We start from the raw sequence: 26040 nt of genomic DNA, 5'->3' as shown, positions 1-26040 counted from the left end.
GAGGAGGACAGCTCCACGTGTCAGCTTTACGGTTCACTGCCGCAGGTTTACAAACTGCTGCCGGCACGTGCGTCCTCTCACTGAACTCTCAGGAGCCCTGGGGCAACCGAGACCATAGCCCCGGGTGACAGGGAGGACACTAAGGCACAGAGAGGTCAAGCAGCAGCCTCAAGTCACACAGCGGTGCCTGTCAGAGCAGAGCGGACTCAGGTCTTCTAGCTACACAAGGACACCTTGTTTCTACCACCCCAGGATGGTGGTCTCCCCCTGTTTCACTGGTACCAGTGCTCAGGGTCTCAGCAGGCACAGTGGGCTGGACCAAGGCCCTCATGGCCTCGGGTCTCCAGGGAACAGAGGAATGGAGGGCACCTGACTGACACAGTTCGAGGAAGAGCAGCGGGAGCCTCTGCCCTGCAGGTGACGGGTGAGGACTTACCTCTGGACTCTGCCAGATAATCTTATCACCTGTGCAAGAGGCAAAGCGTGCCAGAGGGACTTACCTCTGGACTCTGCTGGGTAATCTTATCACTGTGCCAGAGGCAAAGTCTGCAGGGGGCGCAGGGGCCTGGGGGAGGTGCAGACCCATCCTCACCTTGGGGCCCCAGCCGTGCTACCCTGTTGTGACCAGGTCTCCACGCACACTGGTGAAGGTGGGGATGCCTGCCTCCACCGGGCTCCGTGGTGTGTCATTCATTCAACACGTGTTTCTTGAGGCCCTCATCCTTGTCTCCACACACTGTAGTCTGATCACAACCCCTCCTGAAGCCACTGTCCATGGCCACACCACATGGGGACCTGGGGAGACCTGAGTGAGCCTGAGTCCTGCCCAACCCACCATCTGCACCATCTCCCTTGGGTAAAAGCCCCAGCCCTCCCTGCAGCCCACAGGACCCTGTGCCTTCCTGCCTCCCCTCCTCCTCTCTTCCCCCCGCTCACTCTGCTCCAGCCACACAGGCCTCCTTGCTGTTCCTCCAACTCGCCAGGCACAGTCCTGCCCCAAGGCCTTTGCACAGGCTGTTCCCTGTTTGGAACCCTCCCTCTTGGCTTTAGAAGGACAGCCTTCTCACCTGCCATTCAGGTCACAGCTCAGAAAGGCCATCTTTGGCCACCCAAAGTAAGCTGTCATCCTCCAACACGACACACACAGCAGTCCTATCTAAACCTTAGTTCCTTTTTCCTGGTTTACTATCAGCTCCTCCTCTCCCCTGGGTTGCTGTGTTCCCCGAGCCCAGCTCAGTGCCTAGCTATCTGTTGTTGTTGTCATTGTTAGGTGAAGTTAAGTTAGCCCTGACTCGTGACGACCCCACACACAAGTGGAATGAAATACTGCTGGGTCCTGCGCCATCCCCGTGAGCGGCTACGGATCGGACCATTGCAATCCCTAGGGTCTTCACTGGCTGATTTTCACAAGTCAATCACCAGGCTTTCCTTCCTAGTCTGTCTCAGTCTGGAAGCTCTGCACACTGCAACCTGTCCAGCAGCCTAGCAACACACGAGCCTCCGCTGACAGATGGGTGGTGGCCGCACATGAGGAGCACAGGCCAGGAGCCAGACGCGGGTCACACAGTAGCGGGTGAATATTTGTTGGCTAGCTGAGTGCCTGGGCAAGCTGTGTGTTCCTGTGGGTGCTGGGCCTGGGTGTCCACAACATGACCAGGCTGAAGTCCTGGCCTGCCCAGTTCAGCGATGCCATGAGGCTCGGGTGAGAACTGTGATGTGGGACGGGGAGGGGCAGAGTCCCGAGAAGCCTCAGACCTGCCCTTCCACCCAACACCTACCCCTGGGGGGCCTCCAGTGAGGGCTCTGAGCTGCCAGTCTGGTCCCTTCCAACTCCAACCCGGCTGAGGCCTCTGGGCAAAGGGTGCAGAGTTGGGAAGGGTGGTTTCCACTGGTTCATTTGACAGTGTCCAGTGCACACCCACTGTACCAAGCTAGATCCAGGCACTGCAGATCCAAGAAGGTACTGGAACAGCCAAAGCTGTGTGGCCTCATCTCGGGGGATGCCTGCTGTGGGACAGGGACACCCCGCTCAGTGGTCGAGGGGATCGCCACCAATGGGTGTGGACCACAAGGAACAACAATAATGACGGTGATATCCTTTGCCATGAGACCAGAAGAACTGGATGATACATGGCTACCGTTACTGAATGTTTCAATCCAAAACTCTATATAAGAAGACTGACCAAAAGAGGGAATATACAAAAGTGCAAATTCTCATGGAATCCAGGCTTTGTGGAGTCATGGAAGCTGGGTGAACCTCCAAAACTACTGCCCTGAGATAATCTTTACATCTTAAACCTCAAACCAAAAATATCCCTGAAGCCTTCTTTAAGCCAAATAATAGTTTAGCTTAATTAGTAAAGAAGGTCTGCTTTGAGCATTGTGCTCTTCTACGTGAACCACTGCCTCTTCCACCTTGAGACCAGAAGGACTAGATGGTGCCCGGCTGCTGCTACTGACCCAGAACACAGCAGATGAATCCTGATAAAAAGGGAGAAAAATGAGGAACAGAACTTCAAATTCTTAAAAAATCCAGACTGACTGGACCTATTGAGGCTGGAGGAGTCCCCAAGACTACGGTCCTGAGTTACTCTTCAAACCTTGAATTGAAACTATCCCCTGAAGTCACCTTTAAACTAAGAAACACTTCAGCCCAATGAGTAAAGACTGACATCCTTGAGTATTGCATTTATTTAAGGAAGACCAAAAACCCACTGCTGTCGAGTCGATTCTGACTCATAGCAACCCTACAGGATGGAGTAGAACTGCCCCGTAGGGTATCCAAGGAGTGGCCAGGGGATTCGAACTGCTGACCTTTGGTTAGCAGCCTGAGCTCTTAACCACTTCACCACCAAGATTCCATTTGTTTAAAAGAAAAAACAAAAGTTATCTACGTAAAACCAAAGGGTCGACAGCTATTTTAAAGCAGAGAGAAGTTTGGGAGGCTGGGCGATGAAGGACATGGAAGCGACCAGAACAGAAATAACGAGAATGCTGACACAATGTGAAGAATGTAGCCAATGTCACTGACCGCTACAGCTAGAAACTGGAATGGGCGCAGGTTTTGCTCTGTATATTTCCACCAAAAATAACAGAACTGTCTATATGGGATCAAACTGACAACAGCAACTCGAAAGGTTGGACGGGATGCTTAGGCAGCAGTGGCTTAGGTTAACGGAGGAGGAACAGCTCAGAACAGGAGGGTGGGAATGGCTGCACGACTCGAAGAGTGTGATCAGCGTCTGTGAATTGTTCATGCTGAAGCTGAGGAATTGGTGTACGTTCTGCTGTGTACAGCTTCAACAACAACAAAAAAAAACTGAAAAAAAAAAAAAGACGACGACGACAATGGTGATCACGAGCATGGTGCTCCCCTGCTGGACAACACCCCCCACGCAGATCACCCGCTTAATCCTCACAATGACCCTAAAAAGTCTAACTATTTCCATTCAGCAGAAGGGAAAACTGAGGCTCAGGGAGGGAGACAGTACAGTAAAAGAGCACCTGACTTTGAGGCCGGCCGGGGAGAGCTCCATCCCTCCACAGACCAGCTTGGTGCCTCCCGGGCCTCGTGGTCCTCATGCATAGGCTGGGCAGCACCTACCTCCCAGGATTCCGACTACTTTGAAGAGCAAAATATTAATCCTATTTTGCGCTAAAACCCTTCACTAGCACCATCTCACGTAATTGTACAATAAGCCCCTGGGGGAGTGGAATCGTTCCCATTTGACAGATGGGGAAACTGAGGCTTACAGAATTGAGGTAACTGGCTGGCTGCACCATGGTGGCTTTGTACCCCCAGGCCACAGGGGGACAGAGAGGAGGGCAGCTGGCAAGAGGCACAGCTCCGGGCTGTCCCTCGGCACCCCATCTTTCCAGAGGGTCCTCAGCCTCTCCACACACACAGGAGCACTGGAAACGCACCCCAGGCCAGTGTGTGAAGGCTCCCGGAAGCCGGGTGTGGGGAGCCCCAGAGGATTTCCATTCAACTTCCCAGATTTGTGACTCCAATAAGTAAAGTCAAGTCACTCAACAAGCATTCTGGAAGGCCTGAGACTCACACGGCCCTAGGCTGCCTGTCGTGGGGCTGGGAGCTGGTAACACACAGCACTGCTTCCTGGGGAGGGGCACCCAGGACCCCTAGTCAGGCCTATGGGGAGGGAAATGGGGAGGTTCATAAGAGGCACAAGTCAGTAGTCCTTACCCAGGGGTGATTCTGGTCCCAGGGAACACTGGGCAATGTGGAGACGTCTGTGGTTGTAACAACTGGGAGGGCTGCTACTGGCATGGAGTGGGTGGAGGCCAGGGGTGCTGCTCAACACCCTACAGTGCGGTGCACAGGACGGCCCCACCTCAGAGAAGGATCAGCTCCCGTGTCAGCAGTGCCGAGGTGGGGAGACCCTTCTGAAGGTGTGCCACGGGGCAGATTCTAGCCAGGGATCTGCTCACAGAAGGGTGCTAATGGGGCACCCACTGCGTGTCCTTCGGCTAGCACTCGGTGAACGCTCCGCATCGGTCAGCACCGATTCCTCAGTCCCGGCCTTTTGTTTAACAGACACGGAAACCGAGGCACAGGCCTAAAGCCACACGCCATCAAGTGGCAGCTGTGGCCTCTGAGCCTCTGCAGTCGCCGCAGTCCCTGGGCCCACCCGCCACATGACACTGCCCAGGGGGCCCGGGATGGCCCCCAGGGCCACGGAGGGGCGCCGAGGAGGGGCGCCGAGGAGGGGCGCCGAGGAGGGGCGCCGAGGAGGGGCGCCGAGGAGGGCTGGAACTGCCCGCCCGGTCCTGCCTCCGGGAGCAGCCTGGCAGCAGGGGGCGGGCAGGCCGGACTAGGAGGATCCAAACCAGATAACCAACCAGCTGCCGCGGAGTCAGCCCCGACTTCTGGTGACCTCGTGTGTGTCGGAGTAGAACTGTACTCCACAGGGTGTTCAGTGGCTCATTTATGAAAGTTATCTCCAGGCCTTGCTTCCTGGGCGCCTCTGGATGGACTGGAACCTCCAACCTTTTGGTTAGCAGCCAAGTGTGTGAACTGTTCGCACCGCCAGGGACTCCATCGCCATCTCCCAGTGGCTGCGAACACAGCCCCAGCCAGCAGCCCCAAGGTGGAGGGTCCCAGTTCTGTAAGTCGTCTTCATTTCAGCCAAACAAAATCCCACGTGTGTGTGCTTCCAAAGCCCGCGGCCACCCCAGCTCTTGGCAGGGCTCACCGTCCTCAGTTCACGGCCAAGGGCGCCGAGCCTGGGACAGCAAACGCCAGAGTCGGTGGGGCTGGGGCTCCTAAGTCTAATTGAGGCGTGTCCACACGGCCCCACCCCAGCCCTATGCCCACCCGTTTCTTCCGCTGCACACCCCTCCAAATCCCCAGCTCCCCTGGCTGCACACAGGGCCGCCAAGGATCCTGGCCTCTAGCGGAGAGCAGCTGCACCACAGAAAGCAGAAAGTGAAACCGGGTGTGGTTGAGGAGGCAGGGCAAGTACTTCCTCCACTCCAACCGCGGTGACCACCAGGGGAGGGCAGGCAGCGGGCAGCACGCAGAGCAGGGGCAAAACCGTGGTGACCGCCAGGGGAGGGCAGGCAGCGGGCGGCACACAGAGCAGGGCAAAACCGTGGTGACCGCCAGGGGAGGGCAGGCAGCGGGCGGCACACAGAGCAGGGGCAAAACCGTGGTGACCGCCAGGGGAGGGCAGGCAGCGGGCGGCACGCAGAGCAGGGGCAAAACCGTGGTGACCGCCAGGGGAGGGCAGGCAGCGGGCGGCACGCAGAGCAGGCGCAAAACCACCAAACTTCAGTCACTGGCGGAGAGGTCCCCATCACTGCCCGGGAGCCCCTAGAGCCTGGATGACACCTGGGAGGGCGGGAGGAAGGCCGGTGGGCTGGCCGAGGTCCTGAGCTCTCTGTGAACACACGCCGTCCTCCTGGGGATCATTTCACGGCCGGTGCAAGCAGTTTGCACTCGGCCGCTAACCTAAAGGTTGGCAGTTCAAACCCACCCAGTGGTGCTGCAAAAGAAAGGCCTGGCAATCTGCTTCTGTAAAGATTACTGCCAAGACAACGCTATGGAGCATTTCTACTCTGTCACAGGGGGTCGCCATCAGTCAGAACTGACTCAATGGCAAGAGGTTTGGTTTGGTTTGGGCCACGAGCTCAGTAAAGGGAAGAACTGTACCCTAAGCAAACAGCTTCCTGGGGTCCCCCTCCTGGGACATGCAGGACGAGGAGGGGTCTGAGCCATCCTGGCCTCCTACTTGCAACTTTCTGTACTTCCAGGGACGGAACCCTGAGAACACAGCCCCTTCAAGCAAAACTGTAAATACAATTAAAAGGATGAGTCCTGGGGTGAGTCACTGGCCTTCCACAGCCCCAGGCTCTGGCCTGGGGTCTGAGAGGCTGTCTGAGGGCACTTCCTCTCTTGAGATCCACGAGGGATGTGCCATAGAGACTTTGGGTGTGCCTGTGGCCACACTACGTGCCTCCAAAGCGCTCAGGGGCCATGTCCTTCCCGTCTGCCGGCCGGTCATACAGATTCTCTGCCAGTCAGAGCCCACTGGGGGCCTGCGGAGGCCGGACAGGAAGCCTCCAGAACTAACCACCGAGCTTTATTTAGAAATCCCGGAGTCACTCTGCTCGGCTATGCGCAGGGCCACTGAGACCCCAGGATCAGGATGCCCAGGGAAATCCTGATTTTAAAACAACAGACCAAATGGATCAAGGGTCCCTTTGGTAAATGCACGGACCACCTAGGAATCCCAACTCCAGTAGCTACAAACTGGGTCTTTAGTCCCTCGGGGCCCTGGAATCCTCATTTGTAAAATGGAGGAATAGTGCAGAGCTCTGGGAGAGGCGAGGAGGATCCACGGGCAACCGTGGCAGCGTGTCTAGCACAGTGGCTGGTATGGTGCACGGGAGAAATGACAGTACACAGTACTCCCCTCGCCATCAGCAGCTGCCATTATCAAGAGACAGGAAAATGAATAAGGATGCAGACAGGAATCATCTAGACGCGTCAGCTGCTGTCCAGCAGGCCCCCAGCTCACAGCTACCCCATGTGTGTCAGAGCAGAACTGGGCCCTAGGGTTTTCTTGGCTGCAATCTTTCCGGAAGCAGATTGCCAGGTCTTTCTTCTGCGGTACCCCAGGTAAGTTCAAAGCACCAGTCTTTCATCACAAACTGCTTGCTCTATCCCAGGCTGCTAACAAAAAGTAAGCCTGTGAAAGCTGGAACCTGTGTAAGGCAGAAACCGTCAGTGAAGAAAAACTCAAATATTTTCCACTTTTTAATAGAGAGTGACAGAAAAGTGTTAAGACTGCACCCTGTCAAAGGTGGAAAACTTGCAAGACCCCGTAAAACAAGGCAGTCCCATTGTGTTCTGGCTCTTGCAAGTTTCACTGTATATTTTGTTGTTGTCGTGTGCAAACGAACCAATTCCAGCTTATAGCGACCCTATAGGACCAGGCAGAGCTGCTCCATAGGGTATCCTAGGCTAAAAGCTTTACAGGAGCAGATCACCACGTCTTTTCCCCCATAGCTACTGGTGGGTTTAAACCACTGACCTTCTGGTTAGCAGCCGAGCACTTAACCATTGCGCCACCACGGCTCCTTCCGAATACAAACATTCCTACATATATTGACCACCGAACACATGGCGTTCCTGGGTGGCGGTGCCAACGCTGAACACACCTGGGTGCTAACTCAGAGGTTGGTGGTTTGAATCCACCCAGAGACACGTCACAAGAAAGGCCTGGCAATCTACTTCCAAAGAATCATCCACTGAAAACTCTGGAGCACGGTTCTACTCTGACACACGCGGGGTCGCCAGGAATCAGAACCAAGTCGATGGCGGATGGTCTTACTGAATTCATACGTATGCACACACACATGGCTTTGGGCTTTACAAAACCACTCACTTTTCAAGCATCCATGAAACATGTGATTCATTAAACACCAGCTTCTCAATAAGCATTTTATGTTGTGTACCACTGTACTGTGTGAAGGAGCCCTGGTGGTGCAGTGGTTAAGCACTTGGCTGCTAACCGAAAGGTCAGTGGTTCAAACCCATCAGCTGCTCCTCGGGAGAGAAATGTTTACAGCCTTGGAAACCCTATGGGGCAGTTCTCCTCTGTCTTATAGGGTTGCTAGGCATCGGAACTGACTCAGTATCAACGGGTTTTTTGATTTGGTGTGAAGGTGGTTCTTATCGGTGGTGATTCTGCCCCCCAGAGGACACCTGGCGATGTCTGGGAACATCTGTGGTAGCCACAGGTGGGGGGAGGGGCGCTACTAGCACCGAGTGAGCGGAGGCCAGGGGTGCTGCTCACCATCCTACTGCGCACAGGACAGCCCCACTCCAGAGAAGGACTCGGCCCCGTGTCAGCAGTGCCGGGGTGTGGGGTGGGGAACGCTGCCCTACAGGAAGGAGACCCAGATTTGAGGAGTTAAGAGGAATTCTTCACAGGCGCTGCAGAGGCAGTCCAGGATGGAGGGCCTGTGCAGACCGGAGATGGGACCAGACTCCAGCTCTGGGCTCACCAGAGACGGGCTCTGGGACCCCCACTGGGTCACTGTCCCCCACCACCAGGAAAGTGTCATTAAAAATCCCTACCGGGCTGCCCTCCTGGGCCCCAGAGTCTAATGGGGGGAGAGATGAGAACCCAATAAACTGTAACGAATACGGTCACCCTAATGGGGCACTGACGGTTCAGTGGTGCAATTATCACCTTCCGCACGGGGCCCCGGGTTCGATTCCCCGCCAGTGCACCTCAGGCACAGCCACCACTCATCCGCCAGCGGGGGCTTGCAGGTTGCTATGGTGATGAACAGGTATCAGCAGAGCTTTCAGACTAAGACAGACTGGGAAGGCAGGCGTGGAGACCGACTTCTGAAAACCAGCTGGTGAAAACTCTGTGGACCACGATGGTCCCATTCACAACTGATCATGGGGATGGCGCAGGAGGGGCCAACATTTCATTCCACTGGGCATGGGGTCACCATGAGTCGGGGACAACTCGACAGCCGCTAATAACAACAATGGAGGAAAAAAAAAACCTGCCAGGCCGAGCCACCCCACAGGTGTGTGCAGCCCCGGAAGGTGGTGGACTGGAAGGACAGCATGGGCCAGGCCGCTTCAAGTGACCACAGCAAGCCCCACCTGGCCACAAACACAGGTGTCAAAGCCACTTGCTGAGTGGCCTAGCTTTCTGGAGGCAGGGGCCGGGGCCAGGACCATGCACCAAAGGGGTGAGCCCTGCGGCTCTACCCTCAACCCCACAAAGGAGGCACGTGGGAGCCCAGGGCGTGGAACCGGTGCTAACCCAGGAGGAGCCGGAAGCAGTTGAGCTCCGGCCTACGGGGGAGGGGGAGGGAAGAATTCCAGGAAAAAGCAAGGCCTGGCTCCCACTACAGTGCAGAGGGGACTCTGTGGCCTCAACGTGGCGATCCCCAACACCCGCCTATTTGCTGCAGGAACGGAGCCTGACGGCTCCCCCCAGCTGGGCCAACCTCACGGTAACCCTCAAAGTTCTCCCTACAAGATGGGGACCATCACTCACCCACGGCCTGCTTCCTGGGAGCGGGATAGCTCCCTGGAAGCAGGTGGTGCAGCTAACATGCTTGGCTGCCAATTGGAAGGTTGGAGGTTCAAGTCCACCCAGGGGCGCCTCAGAAGAAAGGCCTGGATATCTGCTTCTGAAAAATCCGCCACTGTAAACCCTGTGTCGCACAGTTCCCCTCTGACACACATGGGGGCGCTATGAGTCAGGGGTTTAGTTCACAGCAATTGCTTTTAAGCAGGTGAAGGGTTGAGTTCCCTCTCCTGCACCCTCCAGCCCTATCCCCTGGACATTAAAATCCTCCCAGCAGGGTGTCCTCAATCTGTGATACAATGTGGCTCAGATGTGAATTTTCAGAGAATGAGGGAGCATAGGTCCCCTTGATTCCTGAGAAGTCCCCAAAACAAGCGGAATCGCCATAGGAATCAACCCTCAGGGTTTCGTTCTGAGATACCTCCTCCAGGAAGTCCTCCCAACCCCAAAGCTCACTGCTCGCACCTCTGCTGGGCATTGATACCTGCCTTCCTTGACTCCCTGGCTGGCGCAAGAGGTTGGTGGTTCAAACCCACCCCGAGGCTCCCTGGCAATCTACTCCCACAAAGGTTGTTGTTTTTAGGTGCCTCGACTCAGAGCAACCCCATGTGTTCCAGAGTGGAAATGCTCCACAGGGTTTTCTTCCTTGTAATCTTTACAAAAGCAGATCGCCAGGCCTTTCTTTCGCATTGCCACTGGTAAGTTTGAACCACTAACATTTAGGTTGGTAGTCATGCACACACTGAAAGGTTATACAATGGGCCATCCTTAAAGATGACAGCCTAAAAAACCCTGCAGGGCAGTTCTACTCTGTCACATGGGGACACTATGTCTCAAAAACTGACCTGATGGCACCCAATGACAGCACTTGCTGAATACCTTCTCCTCTCTAGCCCAGGGTGGGGAGGGATGCAGAAGGGTCACTGTGTGCGGAAGCAACACACTCTCCACCGAGACCGCCACTTTCCCAGTGGCCACCCAGCAAGGTGCTCACTCACCATCAGACACAGCTTCTCAAACCCACAGCCACTGTCCTCCAATGCACCCCTCTGTGACGAGCCCTCCTCCCTCCCCCTCCCTCAGCCATAAAGCCAAGCGTCCCCTCAGTCCAGGAGGGAAACCAGGTGCTCCCCCAGTGAGGGCTTCTGTTGTGTAAACGACCTTCCTGCCTGCCTTTGACTGCAAAGGTAAGTCCTTCAACAGCCCTTATTTGGGGTGACAACACTTTGTGGACACCTGGGCCAGCTTACTACCTGTTAACAGGTGAGCCTCTGGGAGAGGAAGCCCTGGACATGAATCGCCCCCTCCCCCCCAGGAGGAGGACCTAGGGGAACATGGGCTTCGGGCCTGGCTGGCTGACTCCATACCCCAGCTCCCAACACTTTAAGGAAAGGGGGTTGATGGCGCGGCAGGCGGACGAGTCGGCCCATCCTGAAAACTTGCAGAGGTGCCTTCAGGTATCAGCCCCCCGCCCTCCCCCCAGCCTCCAGCCAGCGCAGGCCAGCACAGGCAAACCCCGAGAAGAGAGGAAAGCTTTCTCCACACCTTGCAAGGGGCGATTTTTCCTGGAAACGGAGTAGAGGCAGGGGAGTGGCCCTGAAGGGAAGGGGGCCCAGAGGCCTCTGGAGGAGGACAGGCCCTGTGTGTAAATGACAGGGCTCCACCTGGTGGGGAAGAGTCCAGATGGGATCCTGGGGGGTGAGGGGTGCATTATGTGGATTACGGCCCTTGGGTGGTGGTGGGGGGCACCTAGAGAGCCAGTCCTGTGCGTGGAGGGGGCTTGTCCCCGGAGAAGAGGCAGGGCTGATCCCAGAGGATCCTGGGGGGACAGTCTGGACAGCAGAGGCAGGCTGGCCCCAGAGGGTTTGGGGGGTGCACCCTGACCAGCAGAGACAGGCTGGCCTGGAGGGTTTGGGGATACGCCCTGGCCAGCGGGAGCAAGGATGACCCTGGAAGGTTTGGGGATGCACCCTGGCCAAGAGGCAGCCTGGTCCCAGAGGGTTAGGGAGTCCACCCTCTCCAGAAGAGGTCGGGCTGACCCTAGAAGATCTGGGGGTGAACCCTGGCCAGTGGAGGCAGGGTTGACCCAGTGTCCTGGGGATTCAGGCTGACAGTGGGACTCTGGGGTGCACCCTGGCCAGCAGAACCAGGGCTGGCCCCAGAGATTTGGAGGCACTCTGACCAGGAGGCAGGCTAGCCCCAGAAGGTTTGGGGGTGTGCCCTAGCCAGCAGAGGTAGGGCTGACCCTGAAAAGCTTGGGGATGCACCCTGACCAGCAGGGGCAGGGCTGACCATGGGTGTGCTGGGGGTCCATTCTGACAGTGGGATCCTTGAGTGCACCCGGGCCAGCAGAGGCAGGGTTGGCACAGGAGAGATCCTGGGGCACACCCTGACCAGGAGGCAGGCTGCCCCAGAGATCTGGGGGTGCAACCTGGCCAGCAGAGGCAAGCTGTCCTGGAGTTCTGAGGCGCGCCCTGGCCAGCAGAGGCAGGCTGCCCCGGAGGTTCGGGGCGCACCCTGGTCGGCAGACAGGATGCCCTGGAGGTTTGGGAGCACACGCCGGCCAGGAGGACAGCTACCCCGGAGGTCTGGGGCGCCGCACCCTGGCCGGCAGGCAGGCTGCCTCGGAGGTTCGGGGCGCACCCTGGCCGGGAGACAGGATGCCCTGGAGGTTTGGGAGCACACCCCGGCCAGGAGGACAGCTACCCCGGAGGTCTGGGGCGCACCCTGGCCGGGAGACAGGATGCCCTGGAGGTTTGGAAGCACACCCCGGCCAGGAGGACAGCTACCCCGGAGGTCTGGGGCGCACCCTGGCCGGCAGGCAGGCTACCCCGGAGGTTCGGGGCGCACCCTGGCCGGGAGACAGGATGCCCTGGAGGTTTGGAAGCACACCCCGGCCAGGAGGACAGCTACCCCGGAGGTCTGGGGCGCACCCTGGCCGGGAGACAGGATGCCCTGGAGGTTTGGAAGCACACCCCGGCCAGGAGGACAGCTACCCCGGAGGTCTGGGGCGCACCCTGGCCGGCAGGCAGGCTGGCCCGGGCGGCAGCGTGCGAACAGGCCCCGCCGCCCCACTCACCGAGCAGCAGCAGCTTGAGCTCGCGCCGGGCGTCGCGCTTGTCCCGCCGCAGCTGCTTCTCGATCTCGGCGTTGATCCGTTTGGATTCCTTCACCTCATCGCTCAGGCAACACGCCATCATGGACTCCAGAGTCATCGTCCCGGCCCCGGCCGCCGCCGGCCGCCCCCGCCGCCGCCGCCCCCCGGCCCGGGTCCCGGCCGGAGCCTCCTCGGCCGCCGCCCGCTCGGCCCTCGGCCCCGAGCCGGCGCGGCCCCGCCTCAGCCGCCGCCTGCGAGCCGCCGGGTCTCCGCTCGGCCGCGCGCTGCGCCGGCCGCCCCTCAGCCCCCGCGCCGCCGCCGCCGCCGCCGCCGCCGCCGCCACCCGCAGCCGCCGCGACCGAGCGACAGCGCCGGACAACCTAACCCCTGGGAAAACAGCCCGCGGACTGGCAGGCCGCGCGGCCAATGGCAGGGGGAGGCGGCCCGCGCGCCCACCGCGGGGCGGGACTAGTGGCGCGGCCGGGGGCGGGGCGTCGCGGCGAGCGAAGGGCGGGGCGGCACCGGGCGGGGGCGCCCGCGGGTTTGGTTGCGCCGACGTGGGAAGAGGGCCGCGCAGCCGGGAGCCGGGGCGCGGCCGCCCAGGATTGTGGGAATGTGGCGGACTACAGGGACAGGCTCGGCTCCGCTCGGCTCCGCTCGGGTCGGCTCGGGTCGGCTCGGGCCGGCCCTGGAAAGAGAGACGCAGACCAGGCAATTGGGAGGAGGGGAGGGAGGGGTCGCAGCCTTCCAGGTCTGCGCGTGCGCAGGGAGCCAGCGCTTCCCCCGGGAAGCGCCAAGGCATGACATAACTGGGAACGAACTTTCCGCTCATCCATTAAGGGAACAAGCATGAACGGAACTCATACTGTATACCAGGCGTGGAACAACCATTAATGCAGAGCCTGCTGTACACAAGGTGTGGAACAAGCATTAATGGAGCGCCTACTATATACCAGACATGGAACAAACATTTGTGCTAGCAAATCTCTAAAACTGAGGCACTTGACATAATAAAATGGCTAACATAAGGTCCGAATCAAAACTCCAGTTTGTTACAAGTTCCAGCTCCAGCATTCCTGAGAATGTAACCATGACTTCTTCCCATTCATATGCATACAGCCATGCGCCTCCGGCTGGGTGGAACCAGGAGACCCTGGACCCCTATCAATCATCTTGTTTAACCGCCTGGCTTTTGCCCCAAGACACTTTTAATAAATAAGTTGGGGGTCAGGAATGTGGCTGTAGGAAAACAAGCCTACTCAAGATTTTCCTGAAACATGTTGCTGAAAGTGAAGAGGACTTGAAGTACTTACTAATGAAGATCAAAGACCACAGCCTTCAGTACAGATTACACCTCAACACAGAGAAAACAAAAATCCTCACAACTGGACCAATAAACAACATCATGATGAATGGAGAAAAGATTGAAGTTGTCAAGGATTTCATTTTACTTGGATCTACAATCAACACCCACGGAAGCAGTGGCCAAGAAATCAAAAGATGCATTGCATTAGGCAAATCTGTTGCAAAGGACCTCTTCAAAGTGTTGAAAAGCAAAAATGTCACCCTGAAGACTAAGGTGAGCCTGTCCCAAGCCATGGTATTTTCAATTGCATCATATGCATGTGAAAGCTGGACAATGAATAAGGAAGACCGAAGAAGAGTTGATGCCTTTGAATTGTGGTGTTGGCGATGAATATTGAATATACCATGGACTGCCAAAAGAACGAATGCATCCTTCTTGGAAGAAGTATAGCCAGAATGCTCCTTAGAAGCAAGGATGGTGAGACTGTGTCTTACAAACTTTGGACATGTTGTCAGGAGGGATCAGTCCCTGTAGAAGGACATCATGCTTGGCAAAGTACAGGGTCAGCGGAAAAGAGGAAGACCCTCAATGAAATGTATTGACACAGTGGCTGCAACAATGAGCTCAAGCATAACAACAATTGTAAGGATGGCACAGGACTGGGTAGTGTTTCGTTCTGTGGTACATAGGGTCACTATGAGTTGGATCCAACTCGACGGCACCTAACACCAACAACAAGATGTTTCAGGAAGAAGGTAATTGAAAATAGAATTGTTGATGATGTACCCACCTTGTGGCTGTAGCCATGTGACCATTACACATTCCTCTTCCCCATTTTTACTATAAAAATACACCTCTACCTCCATACTTCAGAGCAACTTTGAATTCTGTACAGGGTTGCTGCCCAAAATTGTTTTATTCCTTAATAAATATATTTATTTAAACAGACTTCCAAGCCATGAAGCTTTCATTGCCACATATGCATGTAAAAACTGGACAATGAATAAGGAAGACCAAAGAAGAATTGATGCATTTGAATTATGGTGTTGGAGAAGAATATTAAATATACCGTGGACTGCCAGAAGAATGGACAAGTGTATCTTAGAAGAAGAATAGCCAGAATGCTCCTTAGAGGCAAGAATGGTGAGAACTCGTCTCACATACTCTGCACATGTCATCAGGAGAGACCAGTCCTTGGAGAAGAGCATCATGCTTGGTAAAGTAGAAGGTCGGCAAAAAAGAGGAAGACACTCAAAGAGATAGATTGACACAGGGGCTACAACAATGGCCTCAAGCATAACAACGATTGTCAGGATGGAGCAGGACTGGGCTGTGTTTTGTTCTTTTGTACATAGTGTTGCTATGAGTTGGAACCAACTTGATGAGACCTAACAACAACAACGTGTTCTTATGCTTTGACATTTTCTTGTGTCAGAAGTGGGATTTGCAAATATTTTCTTCGGTTGCTCTAAGAAGTTGAGGATCCGGAGCTTCAATACCAGTATGGATCCCTTGAGGACTTCTGTCTCTGTGGACTCTCAGGAGCCATCCCTGGTAAAAAGCCTCTTGAATCGAGCTCTGCTTCTTGAGTTGTTGCTCTTCAGGTTTTATTATTGGACTTCTTTTGTACTGTCATTTTCAGTTACATGCTACATGTTTTGTGAATTCATTACCAAATTGAGTTTGGTGAGGCTGTTGCTGCGATTCTCCCAAGCCTAATAAGGTGCAAAATTCACGGGCACAGGATGCAAAACCCAGTCTGTGCTCTGCAGCAAACCCCTGACAGGACTCTAATTGAATTTGGCAGAGTCAAGCTTTCAACCCATTGAGTTTGAACTCACCTTCTCTTTCTGAAGTGCACATTCAGGTTTCAGCATAAATTCAGGTCTCAGTGCACATCTGGGTTTCAATAGCAGACGTATTCAGTTTTAGCAAGGTGGGAAATGCCATCTATAAGGACTTAGCATTCCAGCAGAATGCAGAAATTAGGGAACTATATCATTAATACCACACACAAGTGAAATTTTGCTAAAGATAATTCAAAAATTGTTGCAACAGCACATTGACAGGGAGCTGCCAGAGTTTCAAGCCAGACTCATTGCTGATGTCAGATGGATCCTGGCTGAAAGCAGAGAATATCAGAAAGATGTCTACCTGTGATTTATTGACTATGCAAAGGCATTCGACTGTGATGATCATAACAAATTGTGGATAACATTGCTAAGAATGGGAACTCCAGAACACTTAATTGTCCTCATGAGGAAACTGTACATAGATCAAGAGGAAGTTGTTTGAACAGAACAAGGGGATACTGAGTGATTTAAAGTCAGGAAAGGTGTGCGTTAGGATTGTATCCTTTTACCATACTTATTAAATCTGTATGCTGAGCAAAAAATCTGAGAAGCTGGACTGTTTAAAGAAGAACAGGAAATCAGGATTGGAGGAAGGCTCGTTAACAATCTGCAATATGCAAATAATACAACCTTTTTTGCTAAAGTGAAGAGGACTCGAAGCACTTACTGATGAAGATGAAAGACTACAGCTTTCAATGTGGACTATATCTCAACATAAATAAAACAAAAATCCTCACAACTGGACCAATAAGCAACATCACGATAAATGGAGAAAAGATTAAAGTTTTCAAGAATGTCCTTTTACTTGGATCCACAATCAACACCCATGGAAGCAGCAGTCAGAAATCAAATGATGCATTGCATTGGAAATATCTGCTGCAAAAGACCTCTTTAAAGTGTTAAAAAGCAAAGATACCACTTTGAGGACTAACTTGTGCCTAACCCAAGCCCTGGTGTTTTCAGTTGCTTCGTGTGCATGTGAAAGCTGAAAAATGAACAAGGAAGATTGAAGGAGAATCCATACCTTTGAATTATAATGCTGGCAAAGAATATTGAATATACCATGGACTGCTGGAAGAATGAATAAATCTGTCTCAGGAGAAGTATAGCCAAAATGTTCCTTAGAAGAGAAGATGGTGAGACTTCATCTCACTTACGTTGGACATGTTATCAGGAGGGACCAGTCCCTGGAGAAGGACATCATGCTTGGTTAAGTAGAGGGTCAGCCAAAAAAAAAAGGAAGATCCTCAACAAGATGGATTGACACAGTGGCTGCAACAATGGGCTTAAACATAGCAACGATTGTGAGGATGGCACAGGACCAGGCAGTATTTTGTTCTGTTGTACATGGGGTTCCTATGAGTCAGAAATGATTCAACAGCACCTAACAAAAACAACAAGGACTTGGCAAGTCTGCCTTCAGGCATTCTGTCCACTTGTATGAAAAAAGAAAAAAAAAAAAACAAACTTTGGCCCTACCTGCTTGTTTTTAGAGTGCTGACATGATTTTACTAAAGACAATTTAGAAAACCAGTGACCACTGTGGGCTCCTTTGAGCTGGAAAAACTAGTTTTTCTGCACAATAAATCGGAAAAGAAAATTTCTGAGACTTGGCAACCATAATGGGATGACTGTTTTGACTGGTATCCAGAAACCTCCGAAAGACAGCAAGAAAGTAAAATGACTTCCATGCAAGATAGCCAAATTAACCAAACAAAATAAGGAACTTCAATGTCAAAATTTAGCCCCTACCTCCTCTGCTCTGTTGCCAGCTGCTACTCCTTTGTATCCTTCTTTGTCTTGTTATTCCTCCATTAATACATTATCATAGCTCCCTTTCTGTCCAACAAAATCAGCCAATAAACCTCTGTGTGAAATGCCTTTTAAAATCTGTCAGTTATGGATTGAATTGTGTGTCCAAAATATGTGTCAGTATTATGTAATTATCCTCCATTTTGTGATCTGATGTATTTATCCTCCATTTTGTGATCCAATGTAATTATCCTAGTCTTGTAAATCCTAATCTCTATAATGCCAATGAGGCAGGATTGGAGGAAGTTATGTTAATGAAGCAGGACACAATCTGCAGGATTAGGGTGCATCTTGAGTCAATCTCTCTTGAGATATAAAAGAGTGAAGCAAGCAGAGAGGAAATAGACCTCATGCCACCAAAGAAGAAGAGCCAAGAGTAGAGTACATCATTTGGACCCAGGGTCCCTGCACTGAGCAACTCCTAGACCTAAGGGAAGGTTGATGATAAGGACTTTTCCCCACAGCCAATGGAGAGAGAAAGCCTTCCCCTGGAACTGACACCCTGAATATGGACTTCTAGTCTCCTATACTGTGAGAGAGTAAATCTCTGTTTGTGAAAGCCATCCACTTGTGGTATTTCTGTCTTAGCAGCACAAGATAACTAAGACACTGTCCTTGTATGGATGCAAAGGATCTTCCCTGCACTGCTTTTATCCCTTGGGCAGGCTCAAAACTGTATAACATTGCAAAAGATCTTCTTCTTTGACAGCTCAGAAGGAATGAAACCAAAGCTTCCACCTATTCTTAGCATCCTTGGTTTCCCCTTACCGGTAGGATAATTTGGAATTCATATTTAAAAACACTACAAGCTGAATGTATTAGAAGTAACTTGAAATTTCAGCGATCGCTTTAGGAAAAATGAGCTTCCATCTGCTCTGTCCTTTTCCTTCCATTTTGGGAACATGAGTTCCCGTTTGTATTGTCTTTTTTTTTCCTCCTCTGGGGAACTTTTATTTAACGCACAGATTTAGTCAAAGGATTTGAATAAAATCCCTCCATCTGAGACTCCAACGAGTCAAAGAGTTTATCTAGGACGTGTTTTTCTACTGATGAGTTGATCTCACCAAGGAATTGCTGTATGCATTTTAAGAAACTGGAATGCTTGTGTTGTATGGTATTGTATACACCTCATTTTAAGCTGGCCTCACAGAACTGATGAATTTGTATGACCTTTTCTGTTTTGTTTTTATTTTGAGAGCTTGCCTCTGGTCTAGAGCATTGTGTCTGAATTTCTGTCTTATATCAGGTTAGAGACTATGTCTGACAGTTGCTGTTTTCATGAGGCTATGTTAAATCTCAGCTCTTTCTTCTTCCAAGAAGAACTGCTTCTTACGTCTGTCTTATGATTTGGGCTTTTAATAGGTAATTTTGGAAACTTTGATATAAATTAGTCTATTTTTGAAAGGTGCACTGAAAAAGTATAGATTATTTATTTTGATTGGTATAGCAAGGCCTTAAAAAGGGATAAATTGTTCTAAATTCCTTCTCTAAAGGATCCTATAAAGCATGCAAAAGACAGGGTAATGTAAATATACTAATTTCCTACCTCTGGATGGTATTATTAAATTGTTGCTGCTGCTAGGTGCCATCGAGTCAGTTTTGACTCATAACGGCCCTATGCACAACAGAACAAAACACTGCCCAGTCCTACACCATCCTCACAGTTGTTGCTATGCTTGAGCACATTGTTGCAGCCACTGCGTCAATCCATCTTGTTGAGGGTCTTCCTCTTTTTTGCTGACCGTCTACTTTACTAAGCATGATGTCCTTCTCCAGGGACTGATCCCTCCTGATAACATGTCCAAAGTATGTGAGACGCAGTCTTGCCATCTTTGCTTCTAAGGAACATTCTGGTTATACTTCTTCCAAGACAGATTTGTTCATTCTTTTGACAGTCCATGGTATAGTCAATATTCTTTCCCAACACGACAATTCAAAGGCTTCAATTCTTCTCCAGTCTTCCTTATTCATTGTCCAGCTTTTGCATGCATGTGAGGCAGTTGAAAACATGATGGCTTGGGTCAGGTGCACCTTAGTCGTCAAGGTGACATCTTTGCTTTCAACACTTTAAAGAGGTCTTTTGTAGGCAATTTGCCCAATGCAATGCATCTTTTGATTTCTTGACTGCTGCTTCCACGGGTACTATTAAATTAGATTGTAATATGTCTTCAAAGAACTTACTCTGATTAGCTTAATGATAAATAAATGCTTATGTAAATTCTATAGTCCAAATATTTCCAGGGATTAATGAAAGTGATTTTGTTTCTGAAAAAGGTTTTTTTGTTCTGTACTATGTCAATCTTAAAAGCAAAACCTTTGTAAGTAACTTAAGCTAACTATTATATGAAAGGGGCTTTATTTAAGGAAAAGAGGAGGCATAGGACAAGCCTAGAGGAAAAATGGCTAGTTGTTATGGATTGAATTGTGTCCCCCAAAATATGTGTCAACTCGTCTAGTCCATGATTCCCAGTATTGTGTGATTGTACACCATTTTGTCATCTAATGTGATTTTCCTGTATGTTGTAAATCTTACCTCTATAATATTAATAAGGTAGGATTAGTGGCAGGCATGCTAATGAGGCAGTACGCAATCTACAAGATTAAGTTGTGTCTTAAGTCAATCTCTTTGGAGATACAAAAGAAAGAAGTGAGCAGAGAGACATGGGGACCTCATACCACCAAGAAACAAGAGCCATGAAAATAGCATATCGTTGGGACTCAGCCTGTCTGCACTGAGAAGCTCCTCAACCAGGGGAAGATGGGTAACAAGGACCTTTCTTCAGAGCTGAAAGAGAGCCTTCTCCTGGAGCTGGCACCCTAAATTCAGGCCTCTAGACTACCAGACTGTGAGAATAGACTTCTGTTTTTTAAAGCTATCCATGTGGTATTTCTGTTATAACAGCACTAGACAACTAAAACACTAGCCAAGAATTAATGGGGTCATTTACAAAATTGCTAAAGACCTTTGGTATTTACTGGGTAGATAAAAGGTTGTGATAAAGAGAAGGCACAACTGCTTACCAAGAGAAGACTAAAAGGGAAAGAATTTGGTTATCTTTAGTCCTTAAAAATGCCTAGGCCAACATAAACATATATGAATGAGTTAGGATGACCAATTCTTGTCTGTGACCATGAGCCAAAAGATAGGGAGGATGGGACAGAATCAAACTCCTTTGGTTCCCAGTCTCTGAAGCCATGTAGCTCCAGGAAACTTTTGAAGGGCACCTCCCAACTAGGTGAAGACCTTTTATGACAAAAGAAAATAAGATGCTGTCTTACTACAGTTATCAAAAATTGGGTGGATCCCCATCATAAAAGAACGGTAAAGAAGTTCTCTGTATCATAGAGGAATTCTAAGAAGCAAAAGCATAGAAATTACAACAAAACACAACCAAAATGAAATGGTTAAGATTTGAATTAAAATATAAACTATTGAAACAAATATTATTTCAACAGTAATTGTGTTTTGTGGTACATAGGCTTAAAATAATTTCCAAGATCTTTAGGTAGCTTACTGATATTAAGTTGAGTTAATATTCAATTTTATACACCTTTGCTTTTTATACCACAGAGAAAGGATATATATACATTTAGGTCTGCTAATGAGTACATTGTTGCCACTTAAAGGGATGTATTATAACAGACATGCAACAAAGACAGTGCTTGAAAGGCTTATTAGAAGGGAATTTATTTCTTATGTTCAAATTTTTTATCTGTTGTGGTTAAAGTTTGATGGATCAATGAGATTTTAAAGAGCATGAGTGCCCAATAGCACATAGAGCAAACGATTGGGTTTCTCACAGTTAAAATAATAAAATTTCTTTAATTACTAGGTTGAAGCGTTAATTTATTCTTTGCGTAATCTGCCTCCAAGGCAAGGGTTCAGCATCTCATTAGAATAAATTCCGGAGCCAAAAACCAAGCCACATGTCTTTGGAAAAAAATTAGTTTTTTACCTTTAAGATCTTTGGTTAAATAACTTAAGTATTGTTTCTTGATGACCTGTGATAAACTCTTGACAGCCATGAAAATTCATGGAGGCCACAAAAGATTTGTTCTTGTTTTAAGAAAAGTTTATTTAATGTGTTATGAGTTACATGAAACATGTTGTCAAATCAAGAGAAGTGCCTGATTTTCTTTGAGTTAAAATTTATTTTAGCATTTTCTTTTATGTTTTTGCCTGATATTAGACAAGAAACACATACTATTATGTAATAATTCTGTTATATTTTTAATTGTTAAGTTGGTCACAACTTTATTGCTTTTGAATTTCTCAGCATCAAAGCCAATGATTTTAACTGGAGAATTCACATTGTTCACCCAAGGAGTTGTTTTTTTTTTTTTTAATTGCTATTCAGATGTTTAAAGACTTGACCATTTTGGTATATTCTTAATATAACCTGACTATATGGTATTATGTCTCAAAATTATTATGTGTTATATCTGTAGGTCTTTGAAAATAAGGTTAACCATTTTGTTTAGAGATTTGATTTTTTGTCTAAGGTTTCTTTGTTGTTGTTAATTGACTTTATTTAGCTTTGCATTCCTTTTGTAATTAATTCCCATCAGTTTGGAGAAGTATCATTATTATTATAAGTTAATCATGGAAGTATTAAGTGTTGTCATCTGCAAAACAGCTCTTAATTTGCTGACTTACTAAAAGCGATTGACCAAAATATTCCAACAAAAACATGGACTATATTGGACTTATGAAAAAAAAAAAAAAGGACTGTAATATTTTAAATGTGGATACTACTAGACTGAATCAAGATTTCCAGACTCTTGTGTAAAAGCTGACAAGTTCACAGATTATGACTCATCCAAAATCACATAGAACAGAACAGAAATTAACTACGTAGGACTGAGTAGACTAAAGGATTACTATAGGTTCCCTGTGGGAATATTACTGATGTTTTAATATTCTATTTTATGGATATAAGATGCCATTTACCTCCTTTCTCCTAAATTATCTAACTAATGTTGTTGTTGTTAGGTGCCATCGAGTCGGTTCCAACTCATATCGACCTTACACACAACAGAAGGAAACACTGCCCAGTCCTGCGCAATCTTTACAATCGTCACTATGCTTGAGTCCATTGTTGCAACCACTGTGTCAATCCACCTCGTTGAGGGTCTTCCTCTTTTCCACTGACCCTGTACTTTACCAAGCATGATGTCCTTCTTTAGGGATTGAGCCCTCCTGACAACATGTCCAAAGTATGAAAGATGCAGTCTTACCATCCTTGCTTCTAAGGAGCATTCTGGTTGTACTTCTTCCATGCAGATTTGTTCATTCCTTTGGCAGTCCATGGTATATTCAATATTCTTCGCCAACACCACAATTCAAAGGCATCAATTCTTCTTTGGTCTTCCTTATTCATTGTCCAGCTTTCACATGCATATAATGTGACTGAAAATACCATGGCTTGGATCAGGCACCCCTAAGCTTCAGGGTGACTTCTTTCTTTTCAACACTTTAAAGAGGTCCTTTGCAGGAGATTTACCCAATGCAATGTGTCTTTTGATTTCTTGACTGCTGCTTCCATGGTTGTTGATTGTGGATCCAAGTAAAAAGAAATCCTTGACAACTTCAATCTTTTTTCCGTTTATCATGTTGTTGCTTATTGGTACAGTTGTCAGGATTTTTGTTGTCTTTATGTTGAGGTGTAATCCATACTGAAGGCTGTGGTCTTTGATCTTCATCAGTAAGTGCTTCAAGTCCTCTTCACTTTCAGCAAGCAAGGTTGTGTCATCTGCATAACGCAGGTTGTTAGTGAGTCTTCCTCCACTCCTGATGCCCCGTTCTTCTTCATATGGTCCAGCTTCTTAGATTATTTGCTCAGCATACATATCGAATAGGTATGGTGAAAGGATACAACCCTGCCACACACCTTTCCTGACTTTAAACCAATCAGTATCCCCTTGTTCTGTCCAAACAACCGCCTCTTGATCTATGTAAAGATTCCTCGTGAGCACAATTAAGTGCTCTGGAATTTCCATTCTTCTCAATGTTATCCATAATTTTTTATGATCCACACAGTTGAATGCCTTTGCATAGTCAATAAAACACAGGTAAACATCCTTCTGGTATTCTCTGCTTTCAGCCAGGATCCATCTGACATCAGCAATGATATCCCTGGTTCCACGTCCTCTTCTGCAACTGGCCTGAATTTCTGGCAGCTCCCTGTTGATATACTGCTGCAGCTGCTTTTGAATTATCTTCAGCGAAATTTTGCTTGCATGTGGTATTAATGATATTGTTCTATAATTTCCACATTTGGTTGGATCGCCTTTCTTGGGAATAGGCATAAATATGGATCTCTTCCAATCAGTTGGCCAGGAAGCTGTCTTCCATGTTTCTTGGCATAGATGAGTGAGCACCTCCAGCGCTGCATCAGTTTGTTGAAACATCTCAATTGATATTCCGTCAACTGCTGGAGCCTTGTTTTTCGCCAATGCCTTCAGAGCAGCTTGGATTTCTTCCTTCAGTACCATCGGTTCCTGCTCATATGCCACCTCTTGAAATGGTTGAACGTTGACCAATTCTTTTTGGTATAATGACTCTGTATATTCCTTCCATCTTCTTTTGATGTTTCCTGCATCATTTAATATGTTCCCCATAAAATCCTTCACTATTGCAACTTGAGGCTTGAATATTTTCTTCAGCTCTTTCAGCTTAAGAAACGCTAAGCATGTTGTTCCCTTTTGGTTTTCTATCTCCAGCTCTTTGCACATGTCATTGTAATACTTTGTCTTCTTCAGCCTCCCTTTGAAATCTTCTGTTCAGTTCTTTTACTTCATCATTTCTTCCTTTTGCTTTAGCTGCTCGACATTCAAGAGCAAGTTTCAGAGTCTTCTCTGACATCCATCTTGGTCTTTTCTTTCTTTCCTGTCTTTTCAATGACCTCTTGCTTTCTTCATGTATGATGTCCTTGATGTCATTCCACCACTCGTCTGGTCTCCAGTCATTAGTGTTCAATGCATCAAATCTATTCTTGAGACGGTCTCTAAATTCAGGTGGGATATACTCAAGGTTGTATTTTGGATCTGGTGGCCTTGCTCTGATTTTCTTCAGTTTCATCTTGAACTTGTATATGAGCAATTGATGGTCTGTTCCACAGTTGGCCCCTGGCCCTGTTCTGACTGATGATATTGAGCTTTTCCATGGTCTTTTTCCACACATATAGTCGGTTAGATTCCTGTGTGATCCATCTGGTGAGGTCCATGTGTATAGTCATCGTTTATGTTGGTGAAAAAAGGTATTTAGAGTGACAAAGTTGTTGGTCTTGCAAAATTCTATCATTCGATCTCTGGCATTGTTTCTATCGCCAAGGCCATATTTTCCAACTACTGATCCTTCTTCTTTGTTTCCAACTTTCGTATTCCAATCACCAGTTATTATCAATGCATCCTGATTGCACATTCAATCAATTTCAGACTGCAGCAGCTGAAAAAAATCTTCTATTTCTTCATCTTTGGCCCTAGTGGTTGGTACGTAAATTTAAATAATAGTCGTATTAACTGGTCTCCCTTGTAGGCGTATGGATATTATCCTATCACTGACAGCGTTGTACTTCAGGATAGATCTTGAAATCTCCTTTTTGATGATTAATGCAACACCGTTCCTCTTCAAGTTGTCATTCCTGGCGTAGTAGACTATATGATTGCCTGATTCAGAATGGCCAACACCAGTCCATTTCAGCTCACTAATACCTAGGATATTGATGTTTATGCATTCCATTTCATTTTTTGATGATTTCCAACTTTCCTAGCTGATGAGTTTGTTTTTTTACCTGCAGATTTGGACTGGTTCTTTTTATGCTATCCCTACGCGTTTATATATATATAATCAATTAACCAAATGCAAAATAAGAAATATGAGAGGAACATAAAACTGAGACCAGAAAAGAAATCTTAAAAATATTGAAAGGAAGGATTATGAGATGAGAAAAATCCTTACCATAGAACACATTATATTCAGCATAATGCTATAAGTTACTGAAATAGCTGGTTCTTACATTACAGGAAATCAGCAGACTTTAAATAGGCTTAGATATTGTAACTTTTCAATTAGAAGTTTCTGTTGATAAACTTAGCAAAGTCATAAAGACCATAACTAGAGAAGTATCTGAAGTTTGAGCTATGATTTTACAAATAGAATAGCATTGAGTTTCCTGTTAGCCTCCCAAAGAGGAGTTTGTGCCTTAATAGATGAACATTGCTGTGTTTATATTGATAACACACAAACTGAGGTTTTATGGAATGTAACTGCTGCTGAGGCACATGAAACGCAGTAGCTGATTCAACTGACTGCAAAAATTACTGAACAATATCATAATATCATGGAAACCCTGTGAAATACCACAAGTGAATGGTTATAACAAAGAG

General features: G+C 48.8%; 1 protein-coding gene across 1 annotated transcript in view; it reads right to left on the bottom strand.

Annotated features, from left to right (window-relative positions):
* GNA11 (G protein subunit alpha 11) overlaps positions 1-12835 on the bottom strand; it is a 30370-nt gene extending 17535 nt beyond the window's left edge. Inside the window, exon 1 of the mRNA XM_049876368.1 lies at positions 12664-12835. Coding sequence (XP_049732325.1) covers positions 12664-12799 — 136 coding nt within the window. The 5' untranslated portion in view covers positions 12800-12835. The remainder of the gene's footprint in view (positions 1-12663) is intronic.
* Positions 12836-26040: the final 13205 nt, after the last annotated feature.

This window comes from Elephas maximus, chromosome 3 (assembly GCF_024166365.1).
Source record: "Elephas maximus indicus isolate mEleMax1 chromosome 3, mEleMax1 primary haplotype, whole genome shotgun sequence".
NCBI classification, from domain to species: domain Eukaryota; kingdom Metazoa; phylum Chordata; class Mammalia; order Proboscidea; family Elephantidae; genus Elephas; species Elephas maximus.
The sequence above is the reverse complement of the archived record's forward strand: the minus strand, read 5'-3'. Positions and strand labels throughout refer to the sequence as shown.